Raw genomic sequence first — 17,432 nt, forward strand, 5'->3', positions numbered from 1 at the left:
AACGACTAGCCGTAACACCTCTATTCCTCTGTGTGGGTGTGTGCTCCTCCTCCCTCTCTGTGCGTCGGGCTCTCCCCCTTAACCCCCCCGCCTCCCCTCCCATCTCAGCCATCAGCTGCGGCCACCCAGGCAGCCCTGCCCACGGCACGCTCCACGGCCACGGCTACAACCTCAACGATGTGGTGGACTTCTCGTGCGACGTGGGCCACGCACGCCAGGGTCCCGCGCGCATCCAGTGCCTGCCCAGCGGCCAGTGGAGTGCCCCTCTCCCCACGTGCACGAGTGAGCCGGGGGGCCTTGCCGACGTCACATCATCGCTGCCACTCGTACCTCGATCATAATAATAAAAAAACAAATAATGTATTATTATGTTACATTATTATCACAATGTATTATTGTTAATATTATTATTAATTATTTGCTGTGGCAGGTGGTGGCAGGTTTAACGACACATTTATATATTTACGCAATCTAACCCAAAAAACCTGTATGGAATATTATTGGCAGAATCGGAATCTTTTATTTATACTGGAGGAATCCGATGAACTATGAAGCTCTTTTTCACAGATGACCAGTATGGGTGGATCGGCAAGTTACAACAGCAAACAATACAAAAAACACGATAGGAATGCAAAATAGAGAATATTGTAAGTGACTAATTTATATATATAGATTCCGTAAGTCTGATATATAAAGATTGGGCAAGACAGCAAACACAAAACAGTCCCAGACGACACCAAGATAACACCGCACAGCAGTAGTCCCTCAATAAAATCCCACATTAACATTGAACTATCGATACACAGGCAATGATCAAAGTTACAGATCACATGTCCACGAGAGACACATTGAAAATGAAGACTCGTTTTGCAGGAGGGTTCTGCGTTTTCATGATTAGCCACTGTCAGTTACCTTGTACTTTTTTTGGCGATGGGAAATTTGTATATATACGGGACAAAACCAGAGAAGCCAGAGGCAACCCCTGCAAAGGGACACCTGAGTCGGAATTCGAACCCATGCTGTTCTTGCTGTGAGGCACAAATATTACCACTGCACCACCTTCTACCCCACATGCAGCGCCCTCGTGGATTTTAAATGCTGAAGGTAAATTCACCACATCATCCGTGTCGCTGGTGTTTATACAATTAGTACCACTTTTTTACGAAATGAATAGAGGTTGGAATCTGCATGGCTGGCTCAAGGCTGCCAATAGCAACGAGCACCAATGAAAATGTATTCGTGACTAATTATTTTCATCCATAATAGAGTTTTTTGGGTTAGATCGCGTAAATATATAAATCCGCCACCACTCGACACAGCCAACTATTAAGGGTTGTCACGTAAACAGAACATGCCAATTCGTCACTAGTCCAGCACTATCCGATGTGTTGGAGAGCCAAGCCACAATCTGAGTACGACGTTTCGCCAGTAATTACAACTAGCTTCATCAGGTGACAGCCAGATTTGTGGAGATGTCCACCTGTTTCGTTCCTTATATAGAGGCGTAGATGTGTTGAGCACCCTTCGCTCTTGCACAATGTGGGGGGGGGGGGATTACTGAGGCAACGTACATTATGCATGTGCATTATGCGTGCCCTTTGAACTTGTCCTTCCTGCCTGTTGTGTTTATTAAAATAGCCCTACCAACGGTAATCCCTATTGAAGTACGCTGCCCTTTGTAGGCATGCATTTAAAAAAACTTACATGATGATTCGCTTCATCATGGCGGATTTTAACGAAACATATATATTTACGCAAAGTAACCCAAAAACCTCTTTTATGGATGATATTGGTCGCGAAAGCCTACGTGGTAAACTAATTATTTTCAGTCACGAGATAAAGTCACTGCACACCGAATTGCTGGATGGTGATCCTTACTATTGTTGCCACTTTGATTTACCATTTGGGTGGCAGAGTGGTGCCACTCGTGCCACGCAGCAAGTGTGGCCTAGGTTCGATGTCCGACTCGGGTGCCATTCTCTGCGCAGTTTGTATATTCTCAACCTGTTCTGCATGGGTATCCTCCAGATTCTCAAGTTTGCTTCCGTAGCATCGCCCAATTTATTGTACATGTAAATTTATGAGTATGACTCAAGTGTTACCAAAACAGGTGGTGCAAAAAGCATGTAATTTAGTCTGGGCCCATGTCCGTGCTTTACTAGGTAAAGAAGCAAAATAATAACACTAGCAAAATTATGGATGAGGTGAATTTAACTGCAACTGCAATTTTAACTTGCATCCTTCGTTCCGTGAATGGAACGCTCTCCGTTGCCACTAATTTCCACGAAAAATTGATACATATTTCATACTCTGGTTCTTTCGGTAAAGTCACGTAGAATTTTTTTTAATTAAATAATAGAGTACGACGTTTCGATATTTGCCATATGACGAATTGGATCATTTTAAATGTTTAACGCTGTCACACTTCAGGAGCAACTCGGTGCACTGTCGTGACAAGTAAACACCTTGCACGTTTTAAAATGCCAGTTGGAGCCCTGACTCGGGTTACCATATCCTTCCCTGCATCCATCCCCCTCTCTCTTTCCCCATCTATCGTGGCCACGCAGTCATCAACTGCACGGAACCGGGGCAGGTGGAAAACTCGCTCCGGCAGGTGAAGAGCAAGAATGAGAACTTCATGTTCGCCACGTCCGTGCTGTACCACTGCAAGCCGGGCTACCAGCTCCTGGGCTCCTCGGCCCTCGTCTGCCAGCCCAATGGTCGCTGGGACCGGCCACTGCCACAGTGCATCAGTGAGTGACTCGGAAGCGCGACGCGACGTGGCATCAGTAAGCGCCGCTGATCACTCCGGCTGTAGATAATGCAGTGCACGCGTTGTATTTAAATTTACTTTGACACCGACATGATATGTGTTTGCTGATTTTTTGGTAGTGGTCGCGGTAATTAGTAGGACCCTCCATTTGAAGAATTGTTAGACCAGTGTTCGCTTCTTTGTTTCTCAACAGCTGGGTGTGACTTGTTTAACAAATGCTGCTGGGGGTTACCTGTTAATGGCAAGACCAAAGGTTCCTTATGGCGGTACCCCGGGTTACCAAATAATACAAAATGGCCGAGGCAATTAAGTATTTTATTTTTGGGGCACTATTTTTTCCAGGGGTGTACTTAACTCCACGACTGGGGTACCAATAAATCCGAAATCAGTGCTACTCCACAGTGTAGAAACGCTGAAACCCTGAACGCTCGTATGCATCATAGTGGTGCATCGTGTACAGCTCGTCGAGATGAGTCGATGGCCGCATCGCCGACCATCAACAGACTAAAAATTACTGCATCACGGACATGATGCGAGAGCCGGGGAACTATGGAGCCCTGGGGTACCTCCATAAGGTTCAAATGTCAAATACTGTAAGGCTCCAAGTTACACATTCAATTCACAAAGTTCTACAATTTCATTGATTCCTGACTTGGTGAATTGTTGAAAATAAGTAATTAAATATGTTGATGAAGAAAGTGTATATTTCAACCACAATTTAAAATATACATTTAAATCCCTCAACTATCATTTTGTTGGAATGTTGCTTACAGCTCCAAGGTGTTCACGAAGGGCTGCTGCCCATTACTCCAGGCAACCCAGGAATATTTGTTTTTGCAGGCTACACCCTGCTGATGAAACTCAGATAAGTCAAAGCTGGTCCAGAGTTTTCCTCTTATATTATTAATCTAGATGGCCCATTTGTGGATCATCTTAAACATATTTTTTTTGCAGATGTCAAGGGAAACATTTCTATTCAATCACATTTGTTGTCCACAATCTACTGCATTAGCACATACTGGCCATACACTATGGTTTACAATAATGGCAACGTGTTGTTATTACCTGAACAATTCTAACATTAAAAGCCTTGAAATGTTCCATATGACAAAATGTTGCCCAACATGAATTAGGCGATTCTGGCATTGTGCTCGGAGCATCGAATTCACAACAGAAGGTCATGAGTTTTATTTTCAGTCGTGAGCCAATATGGCTTCTCCTCCTTCTTGTATCAATCAAATGAATGACACACCATTGCTGTATGTGCTATGAAGAATGGCCATTGACAAAAACGCCACCGATTATAAAAAAATATATATATTTTAACACAGCGTTGTTGACGAGTGTGAATTTTTCCCCATCATCAGAATGTGAAATATGCACAAATTAATGTGAATATTTCACTCGTCCGAGCGTTTTGACGTTTTTGACATGCACACACGTACGCTCACGCGTGTGGACGTGAACTCCATTGCGCGTTGACCGTTGCCGCACTTCTGCCCCCCCCCCCCCCGCCAGTTGTGAACTGCAGCCACCCGGGCGCGCCTCCTTTCTCCGTGCTGAGCGCGGCGCGCTTCACATACGGTGCGACGGCGAGCTACGCGTGCACGGGAGCCCACCGTCTCGTCGGCTCGCCCACGCGCCTCTGCCAAGTGGACGGCGATTGGTCCGGATCGCCGCCCCACTGCTCTGGTAACGCTCTCCGACCTATCCAGGGGGGGAGAGGGTCGGAGCATAATACGGGTGTTGCGGTTCGATGCCTTACTAAAAAATGTATAAACTTCTGTTTATTTTACCAGTAAGCCCCACTGAGCTACATAGCTCTTTTTTTCCAGAAGCGACCTGGCCACAAATGATGGTTCAACAAAGTGGTTTATCACGTGGAAATGTATAGCAATCATATACTCCAAACGCGTGTTTCTCATTCAGCGGCGCCTCCAAGCTCACTGTTGACCTTTTTCAACGTCAGTCTTTTGTGTTGTTTTAAGCGTGTTTTAAGTTAGAAACCTTTTCCACTGTTTGAATTTCAGTTTGAAAAAAAGCACTGCTGGAAACTGATTTTGGTGTGATTCGTTAAGACAGTGCTGTTGCTTAATAATTTATTTTTGGGTCAGGTCTTGTAGTAAAACGTAAGTTGGAAATCCTCCTCCAATTGACTTGCCAATTAAACCTTTCCCATTCCAATTCCATTCTGATGAGGTACGTGCATGTCATTAAAACAAAACCGGAAGAAACATGTAAATAAAATAACTTTATCAGTATCGAGGTTCCCACAAGACCATGCGGGAGGGGCATGTGGCATATTTTGGCGCAAGCTATCATAGAGTGCGGTCATGTCGTTACAGTTCTCTGCGGTGAGTATAATTTATTTTACAAACAGTGACGCTACGTCTCTCTAAATAAAGTTAAGGCTGAGCCGCTTGCACGTTCCGAGATTCAGAGGAGAACGGGCCACCCACACATACAATTTGCAGACGTCTCTGAACAGGAAAGGGTTAAAAAGGTATAAGATAATTAAACGTGCCAATGTATTACTGCTTCAGCACATGAATGTGTTGGAGATCAATCCACATACATTTTACAATCGGGTGTGGACATTTATCTGGTAGTTACAACCAGTATCATCGGGCAGTTGCTAGACTTGGGAAAATGTCCTCCAGCCTGACCCAAAAAACAATTAGGAATCATTATATTGGTTGAGAAAGCCTACGTGTTGAAGTATTGTTGCTTTTGAAGTATATTTGCAGGAGCACTTCACTTGTTCACTTCTCAAAAGCCGTCGTGCCATCATGCTCAAATCAGCATGGGGCAACACTCATTCTCATTGGCATTTGTAAGGCAGTGATGGAAATAGCACAATCAAAATGTCTCCCTCGGACAATTTTAACTTCACCCCGAAAACATTTTTCTATTTTATTTGCCCTGGAGACATGAGCTGAGTTGGCTAGCCATCATACAAAGACTGTCTGCTGCATCGTGCGCTTTCATATTCGCTTCCACGGCTGTCTGGAACACTCTTACGATATTAGGAAGCCACTGGAGCTATGCACTTTTAAATCTAGATTGAAAACTAATTTCTTTGGAACCGCTTTTTGTGTTTCGTTTGTTGTCCTTCCTCCGCACCTCCGATTAGCATGGTTGGCTACATACAGTGCAAATTAAATTAAACATACATATTTACTGTGTATTCAACTTGCAACTTGTAATTTTAAATCAAGTTTTCTGTCCACAGCAATGCACGGTTATATTATTTATGATGTACTATGTTGGACATATTTTAAATGTAAACTCATATAGAGATGTTCCCTGTCATAGTAATGTGGAATGTCCACTATTGCCTTATATCTCAATTGAGAGTTGACATCTCATCATCCCTCAAAAGTCAATGAAATGCACAAGCCAACGGTGATATCTAACATCTAAAAATGGCACTTCAAAAGTAAACGTGGAATTTCCACCATGGCTGAAAGCTTCACTGTGTGCCGAGAACAAAGAACCACTGACGTTGACAGAGTGATTATGTATCCAGCCAGGTTATACGCACTTGCCAGTTGTCTTTTGTTATTATTCACTACAACTTAAATGCATCATAGCCATCGGTGACTGCACCGAGACCATCGACCTTGCAGCACACAAAGCCCCCTTCCCCTGAGCGCAGGCCCAGGGTCCAGCCTGAGCGTTTCACTCGCCCATTGATCTTATTCCCACAGGCGCAACCGAGCACTTGAAATGCGCATACTTTGTTGGAATTCTTTTTTTTTAAGCCCATACCCCAAAACCGCATGTATAAACCCGCACTGCAAGGACAAATGAAACAAACACTCATGACCTTCCCTTTGACAACGGAGCTCAATCACAATGCACACTTTAGTTCTGCCACATCACGTTCAGCAGTGGCACCGCAAATCTGAAACCACCCTCTCATTGTTGCGTCTCTCAAAGCAGCTTGTCAACTTGGTCGGTGGCATGCATGAATGCTTGCGACCAGCCTTGAAACGGCGAATTGCTGTGTTCTTAGGGCTCATTAAATTACAAGGCCAACGCTAATACAGAGCACACTTTCAAAGTCAAAATTGTCAGCTCATAACATTGGGGATAATGTACGGGGAGTGCATCCGTACGCATGGATGGACCCAAAGCTGCGTGCTTGTTTTTGGTGCTTTCATTCACACGTTAATGACTCCCCCCTCCGCCCTCCTCACTCCACATGAATAGCTCATGAAGTTCAGTAACAAATGCACTCATGCAAAGGACAAAGAAGATTCCCTGCATTAGTCTCAACGGACTGTTCTTGCAAGTGCTGTTAGCGAGCACCCATGAAGGCCAGCACAGCACACGAGGGGGGTTGGTGGCCAACATTAAGCGCGGCTGCTTTTGTCTCCCTTGTGGCGATGTTTACACATCACACCAGGTACTAATTTACGGTTGTGTCGACCTAGGAGGGGCCCAAGATTGGTTCAGAAAATTATCACTCGTGTTTGGCCCTGATCGAACTCGGAGCGCTGAATTTCGCGCTAATCACCGCACCACCGCACTCATACATATAGACTCATACGCACACAAACACGAACTACCCATTGTAGCCCTATTTACAAGAGAGACGTGTGCTGTTCGCAAGCACCCATTGCTCTCCAACACACCGGTGTGCTGTACTAGTAACGAATTTGCACGTTCTGTTTACATGCCAAACCTTACTCTTTGGTTGTGTCGGGTGGTGGCGGGTTTAACAACACATTTATACTTACTTGATCTAACCCCCCCAAAAAACTATTATGGATGATATTGGTCGCGAAATCCTACATGTTAAACTGGTGTATTACTCATAAGCAACTGACAAAAAAACTTACATTTTAATGTCCTGGGAAAGAATTGACAGGTGGCAGTGTGTGTGTTATTGTGTGCGAAAGCCTACATGTTAAACTAACCAATCCCCCGTTTGTTTCCGTATGCCCAGCGGTGATGTTCACATCACAAACCAGGCACAATTTCAACAAAAAACCCACAAACACATTCGTCAATAAGACTGTGGGCTTAAAATGAAACATATGTATATAACAGATGACGTATTGGGCAATAGACATCCTTAATTGCACATAAAACACATTATTTATGTGCCTTAATTATGGACCATTGGCCAACACGTTCTCTCATGTATATTTTTCATTTCAAGGCAGTGTTACCGCCAACACGGCAGTGTTGAGTTGTTATTCTTGTGTGCTTGTGCACATTTACGGGTGAGTCAACTGAAGGAAGGCACAGGACAGCTGTGGACACAGTAATACCACTCAAAGCCGGACAATGCTAAAATATAATTCGCTATTTTTTGTAAAAGCTTCCGCAAATATAAAAATACAACTCTGGTTTAAAAACTGTGTGCATGGTAATTAAGCTTTGCCTCATCACCATCATTGTCATTGTCTTCATCAGCCATGGTTAATGCATTGCTGAATTAAGGCCTTTGCAATCCTTGGCAATCTCTCACAGTGCTGAAATATAATAAATAAATATAATAAATAAATGTATAAAATGTACACAGTTTACTACATCTGGTACTCATTTAAGGTTGAGTCGCCTAAGGGAGGCCCCAGGCCAAGTTCTTATATGAATGATGTTATCAGTGGCCAGGAATCAAATTTAAGTTGTGTTGCTTACTCCACTATGCATTAACCACTGTGTCACCCCTCTCCACAATAACTATACAAACATCCCCCTATAGCCTGAACAGACTATTGGGGCAAGTGCTGTTAGCGAGCACCTCTGAAAGGCTGGCACATCACACTAGGGGGTGGGTGGCCAGCACCACTGCCGGCCGACTTTGTCTCCGCAGTGGCAATGTTTACACACCACGCACCAGTTACTTATTTGAGGATGAGTCGACCTAGGGGAGGCCCTGGACCGATTTAGATAATCGTGGCTGGTGTTGCTCATGAGCAGGAATCGAACTCAGGTCTCTGGTTTCGTAGCGCAGCGCGCCAATCGTTACACTACCGCTCCCCACAATGACACATGCACAACTCACACACTAACATTTGTGTAAGTGCACTCTTGTTATTCAGAACGTATGGTCTCGTATAAATAATGGCTTCCAATTGCCCGTGAACCTATGGCCCGGCAAGCAGCTTCCCACACAGTAGGCGCTTTTATTCACATGTTGTTTGGCCGTATGTGCAAGTGCACGCTGTTTGTAAAGGGTTCACCGGTGAAGATGACGCTGGGTCAATAGAAAATGCAATTCATCAGTTGGTGTACAAATGAAGTAGTCAGGAGTCCAATTTACATTTATGACATGTAATTAAGTCGTGCAATAATATTAAAAAAGCTTTGGCATACAGGAGATGGACATAATGATTAAAAATCAAACATGAAATGTGATTAAATAGTAATGGCAATACACTATTCATTTATCTACTTTCTACTTACTGGGGTTGCCATGGTATGGTGATACTAAGATATATCATACAATATAAGCACCACGATAACCACTTCATCTGTTTTTCAAATATTGCCGTAACGTGAACATCGTGTTCTGAGAAAAGGGCATAATGTGACCTCAGCGTTGTGGTTCAGTGAATATTGTGAGATTTCTCGCATTATAAAGGGGGAAGCTATTGAAGAAGAAAACAAACTTTTGTGGTAGCGGTAATTGTGTTATGTTTAATGCTAAATGGCAGAAATATAAATTCAGTTGTCTTTTTGTGTATGCAGCCAATGTATCACCCGACGGTTTGGTTATGAGTAACACGGTTACCTCTCATGCACATCATTCAATAGCTCATTTACGAAACATTCCAACATTTCGACCCTCGTGAAAACGTCTTGAAACTCGGTGAAGTTTTCCTCAACATTCTTTGGGCCTTTTGGTAAAGTCACGTAGATAGGTTCAAAGAAAATAACAAAATAACAAAAAACCACGACGTTTCGATCGCAACACAAGCGGTCGTTTCAATTCCAACATTTTCAATCGCTTGTGTTGCGATCGAAACGTCGAAGTTTTTTTGTTATTTTATTACTTTCTTTGAACCTATCTACTTGACTTTATCGAAAGACCCAAAGAATATGTGTTCCTGCAGTCACGAAAGCTTTAACAATTAGTGGACATCTTGAGAGCGTTGCCTTGAACACGTGTGTTGACAAGAGAATCCTGCAATTGTGCTTTTATTTTAAGACGTCGAAACAGCCTTTCATTTAAAATCTGCATGCAAGCTTTTGCTTGTCGCTCAAAGTTGTAACTGCCTAACATGCAGAGCCCATTAAAGTCCCTGTCACAGTTGCAATCGTCTGCCAATTGGCATTCCTTTTGCCTAAAACACGTTTAAATTCATAAATCCCAGCCTTGAGCTGCAGTCATGTTTGAAGGAGCATAAGTTTAACGGCCAAGCCCCGGCACAAAAAAATAAACAGAATGCGGAGTGGCATTTTTTTTGTACACGGCCACGAGCCTTGACGTTACGATGCACAGCATTATAACGGTGAGTAGCAAACGTGCGTTTACGTTAAACACTGCGGAACTTATGAAAAAATAACAGTGGGTTATACCCGTTCTGGCAATAAAAACAGGTGTTAAGATGTTCAAACACCAAATAGAAACCTGTTTCAAGGAATTTGCCGAGCGTGAATCTCCAGAGCATTTTATAATGCGCGAGTGGAGGTTGACGGCGATGTCAAATGGAAGCGATCGCCGCTGAAATAGTTGGGCCCCCTCTTTCAAAGCCAATACAAGGGCTCGGTACTTACCAAATGCCAGCTAGGGAACTACTCATGATCCACAAATGATTGAGTTTAAATCATATTGCGATACAACAGTTTATCTAGGTCCTATGCGTAAGCTGATTTCATAGCTCCATGTTCTTATGGCCTCTGGGATGTGTAACTCTACTTTGGCTGCCACGCCATTATTAGTCTCGACCACAATAAATCGTCTCTCTAAGCGATGTTGTCCTGCCCAAGCCCACTTAACCCTTTTCCATTCTGATGAGGTACGTTCATTAGAACGACATACGTGTACTTCATCAGAAAAAATAAAATAACTTTCTCGGTGCTGAGGCTCCCAAAAGGCCGTGCGGGGGGGAATGTGGCACAGTTTGGCACCAACTATTATAGAGTGTGGCCGTGTCGCTACGGTTCTCTGCGGTGAGTACAGTGTCTTTCACAACGGTGCTATGCCTCTCAATAAAATTTATGCCAACCACTTGCACTTTCCGAGATTGAGTGAACGGGACTCACCCTGCAACTTGCAGATTTCTTGGAATGGGAAAGGGTTAATTTTATTTACGGTCAATATATTGGGAAATTCTCTTGAAAGCTGCTCTTTCAGGATAGCCGTGACGAGCACTGCTCCTTTCTCCTTTGTGACGTATCGCCTCCCACGTTGGAGGCATCCTCAGGCAGATCAATATATTTACGAACTTGTTTTCCGATCCACGTGCAACCTCTCTCCGTCCCCGAGTGCAATTCCAAGTTAACAAGTTTAATTCGCACATCAGAGTCCAGAATGATATCTCAGCTGAGCGTCTCTGTCAGTCACTCGCCATCCCTGCAGAGTTTATGAAATGAATATTTTAACTTTGAGAAAGGTTAGCATTGCTTGGCTTATGGTTATTTCACCACTTCATAAGGGCCATCCAACGGAAATGGAAAATTGCTCTCTTGCTCCATTGAGAACATTTAACTTTTCATTTTACTGTCGACTTTTATGTGGCTTGTATGGCAATGTATATTAAATATTTCTGTTTGACACTTAACTCAGCCCATCATCCCCCTGGGTTGATAAATCACAGAGTACCATTTTGTGGCAAGTAAAAATTGTTGACTATGGATAGACTTAGCCCCGTCTTGAGAATTTGCAGTTTCCTCCACGAACTCAGGGCCACTACGTGGGACATAAGACAAAGATTCCCACATAGCCTGAACAGACTATTTGGGCAAGTGCTGTTCGCGAGTAGCAGCTATGAAAGCCGGCACAGCACACGAGGGGTTGGGTGGCCAGCACCACGCCCGGTCGCCTTTGTCTCCCCCAGTGATAATGTTTTCACACCACACCAGGTACTCACTTGAGGCCGAGTTTACCTGGGAGAGCCCCAGGACCGGTTCAGATAATCATCACTATTGTTGGTCATGAGCGGCAATCGAACTCGCTGGATTTGTAGCGCAGCTCGCTTAACCACTGCGCAACCTCTCTCTTCACCAGGCGAGACGCGCATCGCCTTGAACTGCCTTGAGCATGCAGACAACTTTGCTTTTGAACGTTGACCTTTGTGCGAGGTTGGCGATGGTTTCAGAGAGTGACCGCCTGCTGGTGCGTTGCGTGCGGAAGGCACGAGCCCTGGATTCTGTGGAGACCCGGGCATTCCTGTCCACGGCTCGAGGTATGGGGCCGAGTTCAAGGCCAAGAGCGTCCTGCGCTTCACCTGCGAGGAGGGTTACCTGCTCAAGGGACCAGAGCAGCGCATCTGCCTGGCCAATGGAAGCTGGACTGGATTTCAGCCTGAGTGCAAAGGTAAAGATCGTCACAATGGCGAGATGTTAAATACCTCGCCTGGAATGCAGGCGGTCATGGGTTCGATCCCAACCCTGACGCCTGTATATTTGGAGTTTGCATGTTTTTCCCGTTGTTGCGTTAATATTTCTCCGGGTCCTTCGGTTTTTCCCTCCATATTAAGAAACATGAGTTTAAGAGTCTTTGGCTGCAATACATTTCCACATGATGGCCCACTTCGTTGAGCTATCATTTGTGGCCAGGTCGCTTCTAAAAAAGAGCTATATAGCTCAGGGGGCCTTACCTGGTAAAAAAAAAAAAACCTTAATGTTGACCTGAAACGTTGACTTTTCACAGCCAATGCAACGATTCGTATTTTGGAAGTTGTGCGTGAGTTTCCTAGCTCGCCACCTGTCGAAGCTCAGCGGTTTGAGTGAAACGTCGCCATATGTTGACGTCAACTTTGGCCATGAGAAGCCTTAGGCCGCCGGCGATGAGGAACTTTATCCGTCAGATTTTAATTAAAACATTGGCCACGTAATCTTGTGAGGTGGTGGAGGGTTCATTACAGTAATTTTGACTTAAAAACTACCACATGGCCTAACCCCAAAACATATATCAACGTTATGTGGGTGGGATCCGACTGCCAAATGGGGATACCTGCTGATAGGTTCCATCACGGCTGGGCATGAATGATTAAAGCACGGGTTAAGTGGGTAATCTCGCCTCTTCGAATGTTTGGTCAGCATGGAACAGGAGGCCAAATACCATGTAAAGGGGCTCTTTAGAGCTTCCCCCAGTGGAGGCCCTTCTGCCAAAAGTGGTGTGAGCAAGCACTTGCAGGGCTGCGCCTTTATCTACCACGTGAGGCTAAACTGGGGATGTGTTATAAATGCCATTGCAAAATGCCATATGCCAGTTCCTCTCACGAGTGTCATGAATACCTTTATTGTGGATCGCTTACTAGATTTCCACGGTATGCAGTTATGATTGTTTAACATTTTTATTCTATTAAATATTAATCATGTTTAAAAACATTCCCTACTTTAGTTCAATACAGCCTCTATAAACCCTCCCTTCCCAGTTGACTTGCCTGCTGCAGTATCAGCCACTTTGGCCATGTCGCCATTGAAAAAGAGCTTCTCAGTTCAATGTGTCTCACCCGGTATAAAGTGACTGTGTATGTGGGGAGCCGTAGTGCAGTGGTTAGCGCGCCGCCTTACCAACCTGGTTTCAACTTCCGTTCACAACCAAATCGCAGTGACGAATATTGGCATCGGTCCTGGGCCTCCCTTAGGTCGACTCAGCCTTACATGAGTACATGGTGCAGTGTGTATAAAACACGAACACTGGGGAGACAAAGGGCATGGTGCTGGCCACCCACCCCCACGTGTACCGTGGCAGCTTTCATAGATGCCAACTCGCTAGCAGCACATGCCCCAACAGTCTGTAATGGGCTATACGGGGGGAAAAATCTTTGTCATTGTTGTGTGTGTCACTCTTTTCCGTGGGCTGCCAGCCGTGTCCTGTAGGAACCCCGGCGTGCCCCAAAACGGAGCCATCGTGCAGGCAGTTGGGAACACCCAGTTCGGCGCCTCCGTGTCGTACGCTTGCCGGGAGGGTCACCAGCTGCTGGGGCCACGCACTCGCACCTGTACCTTCAACGGGACCTGGACCGGCGTCCTGCCGAGCTGCATCGGTGAGAAAAACCACAGGTCAACGGTGTACTGCAATGGTTAATTGGCTCCCGAGTTTCAGAGGGATGGGCTGGCACCGCTGAGATCATCGGTTTGAACCCAGGCTGCTGCCTGCGATTAAACCGCGTTCTTGAGTCTCAGCCCAGTCACCAATGACTCCACAAAGCACCGTAACTTAAAAATGCCCCGCACTTAACTAGTTGAATGCATTCTAGCTCTGAAAGTTGGAATGTCGGGTTTAATTGTATGCGATGAATGTTTCTCTCATATGAAGAGTGGGGTGGGAAAGGGGTGTTTCGAACAGCAGTCACTTGAAGGGATCACAGGGTTAGCTCTGTGATATATAACTTCGGTGAACCATTCTTTAGCATGATGATATGGTTGCTCACCCCGAGCTATAAATGCTCTGATACGTGTGGCATTGTCTTTGTAGTGTTCGCCCTTTGGCATTCTCTGGTCTGACACTGGTGAGACTAGTCCATAAAGAAGGCTGTCTCTGCTGCGAATGTATCTGTTGGGTGTTTGAACATCTTAACACCTGAATTATTGCCAGAGAGGGTAAAATCTATTCTTATTTTCCATCGGGTTGCATGGCTGTGTGAGAGATACTATTGGATGCTTTGTCTCATGCCGATGACACTGATGGCACAATGGGGGGAAAGATACATCAACAACAAACTTGAGACATCAACAACAAAATACTCACCACCTGCATCATTAAACACACTGCCTGCCTCATAACAGAAGTATATATCTTCGGCGAACGTTTCAGTTAATGGCAAGGGCAGATAAAAATACACCTGGATTGACTTGTCGTTATAGACTGCCTTTTCGATTGTGGAGCCTTGAAAACACATGCAAATTTTAATATAGATTACCTTTTGTACACTGTTCCATTAGCTGATATTTAACAAGTGCATATTACCTGCCATGTCATATGGATCTGGAACATGGACATCGACGGAGAATATAGAAGAAAAGCTGAAACTTGCACCAGAAGCGTGGATGGAATTGCACTGAGGAAGCTAAATTCATGGAGTACTACTTAAAACTAAACTATTTTTAAATGTACCACGTTAAGCCCACTGAGCGATATTGCTCTTTTTCAGAAGTGACCTGGTCACAAATGATAGCTCAACAAAGTGGCTCATCGTGTTGAATTTTATAGGAGTCAAATACTGTAAACGCATGTTTCTAAACGTGAAGGAAACAAAAAGGAACCCTAGAAAAATCCACGCGACTACGGGGAGAACGTGCAAATTCCAAATATGCAGGCGTCGGGATTGGGATCGAACCCACGACCTCCTGTACACGAGGCAAGGTAGTTAACATCTCCCCCAGTAGAGGACATATACAAGTTAGACACATCGCATTGACTGCTGAGAATCGTGAGTCGATGGAGTTGTAGCCAAAGGAGGATACCTGCTCCACAGCAAAAATGGAGTTATTGAATTAGCTCGTGTGCCAGAGCTGCATGGATTGTTGCTATGCGAGACATTGTGAGAGATGGTGACCGCTTAGGGTGGGAGGCCTTCATCCATCATTGGGTAGACCATGTATGCCGATCATAATAATGTTGATATTGAATAGAAAACCAGCCCCTAAGCATTAAAAATATACTTTAAAAAAAAGTATACACACAATATTTCTATACATATCGATAGTGTAGAAATACATCATGGTTGGTCAAGAGTCAACATGAACAGTGTTAGCATTGCATTTAATTGCCAATATATTATTGTAATTTATCATTAGGTGGGACCATTCTTAATGCGGGTCATTTATAACTTAATGACTGCCATGCTTGATTATGTTTTTTCAATTTTTCTACCTAAATATAATACATCACTTGGAGTAATAGTGTATTACTAGTGCCCATTTTCAGTTAGAAAAGTGTTTGTTGCTTTTATGTATTTAGTTCTTTGCTGCGCGATGCCAGGTGGGGGTGAGTACATTGCAGAATTGTGAGAAGTGGCGGCGGCTAGGGGAGGCCTTCATCCAGCAGTGGGTTGACCATGGGTTGACCATGACCAATGTAATTTGTCTCTCGAATGCAGTTGCATGTGGAGAATGCTGCAGAGATCGTGGTAGGGTGGGTGAAACAACTGGCAAGTTCCGAATGATGCGTGCCATGAGGGCGTCGTAGATGTGATCGTAAAATCGGTTGTGATGAGTGGAAGGAGGAGAGAGACGGACATTGGAGTGGCACCCAGAGGTTGGTATCCAAGGTGATGAGCTACAGCCAGATGGTGGGCCACTCTAATGAGCTCTTGACATGGGCCCTGATTAATTTATCTCCGAATTTGCTTCTGTGCTTTTAGTGGTGAGCTGCGGTGACCCCGGCACACCTGCCAGCGCGATAAGGATCGGTGTTGACTTCACGTTTGGCCACAACGTGAGCTATCAGTGTCATCCTGGCTACGCACTGGACCCGGCTACTCCAAACCACCGCTTGTGCACTAAAGAGGGGAGATGGAGTGGCAGCCTGGCCGTCTGCAAAGGTATGCATCTTGAGCTATGTCGGAGTTTTCGTGTGTGTGTGTGTGCGCTTGTGGTTTGTTTGTCCTGTTCATACTGTGGTGACACAGTATTTAAAGCCAAGATCAATGCCGTGTGATTTCTCAAGTTTCCCTTAGCCTATCATCGGTCAACAATATATAAAAATGTCTGCAAAGAAAACTTTGTAATTATAGGCCAATCTCTATTCTTTCACCAGTTGCTAAAATATTCCAAAAATACTTAAATCATGAATAAACTGCTACCGAAAAAGCCACAATCTCCTGCATAGCAAACAGTCAGCTATTTGAGACGATAACTGTTTGAGAGGATTACTGCACCACGGCAGTAATGATGGATGTATTACTTTTCCTGTTCAGTAACATGGATAAAGTTCACTACTCCTGTGCATTATTTCTCTACCTGCCAAAGCCTTTGATCCTGTTGACCATGTAATTCTATTCACAAGACTTGGGTCAAGTAACATTTTCAGTTTTCAGACAGTAAAATAAAGTGATTTAACAGTTACCTTTCAGACTGTTCTCAAAAGGTACATAGTGATTACATCTCGTCCACAGGGTTCTATGCTGGGTCAAATTCTGTTCTCCTGATATCTCAACAACTTTGGATTAAACTTAAATCACTCAGAATTACATTTCTTTGCTGATGACATTGTCATGCTAGTATCGGGTAAATTTCCAAGTGAAGTCAAACAAAATCTCCAACATGATTTTTCGACTTAATTCAGTATGAATTACCATCACTGAAATTGCTTCTAAATCCCCCAAAAAACGAAATCGTGCTCTTTTCTTCGACAATATTCCAGTTTCATTCCCTTCACCAACTACGAATATCAGAAACAACATCATTGAACAAACGGAGTGTTTCAAATTGATTAAAAAATTACATTCCAACCTCATATTTATCACATCTCAAAGAAAATCTCATGAAATACAAGGTGTTTTTTCATAAGGAAACAAACATTGTTTTC

General features: G+C 44.2%; 1 protein-coding gene across 1 annotated transcript in view; it reads left to right on the top strand.

The window, feature by feature from the left end:
* The window catches only part of LOC144724936 (CUB and sushi domain-containing protein 1-like), a 684,194-nt gene that overhangs the window by 610,549 nt on the left and 56,213 nt on the right, over nt 1-17,432 (top strand). The window contains exons 54-59 of the mRNA XM_078604260.1: nt 109-282; nt 2,568-2,753; nt 4,292-4,465; nt 12,087-12,269; nt 13,768-13,947; nt 16,267-16,446. Coding sequence (XP_078460386.1) covers nt 109-282; nt 2,568-2,753; nt 4,292-4,465; nt 12,087-12,269; nt 13,768-13,947; nt 16,267-16,446 — 1,077 coding nt within the window. The remainder of the gene's footprint in view (nt 1-108; nt 283-2,567; nt 2,754-4,291; nt 4,466-12,086; nt 12,270-13,767; nt 13,948-16,266; nt 16,447-17,432) is intronic.

Source organism: Lampetra planeri, chromosome 22 (assembly GCF_965212315.1).
Source record: "Lampetra planeri chromosome 22, kcLamPlan1.2.h2, whole genome shotgun sequence".
Taxonomy (NCBI): Eukaryota; Metazoa; Chordata; class Hyperoartia; order Petromyzontiformes; family Petromyzontidae; genus Lampetra; species Lampetra planeri.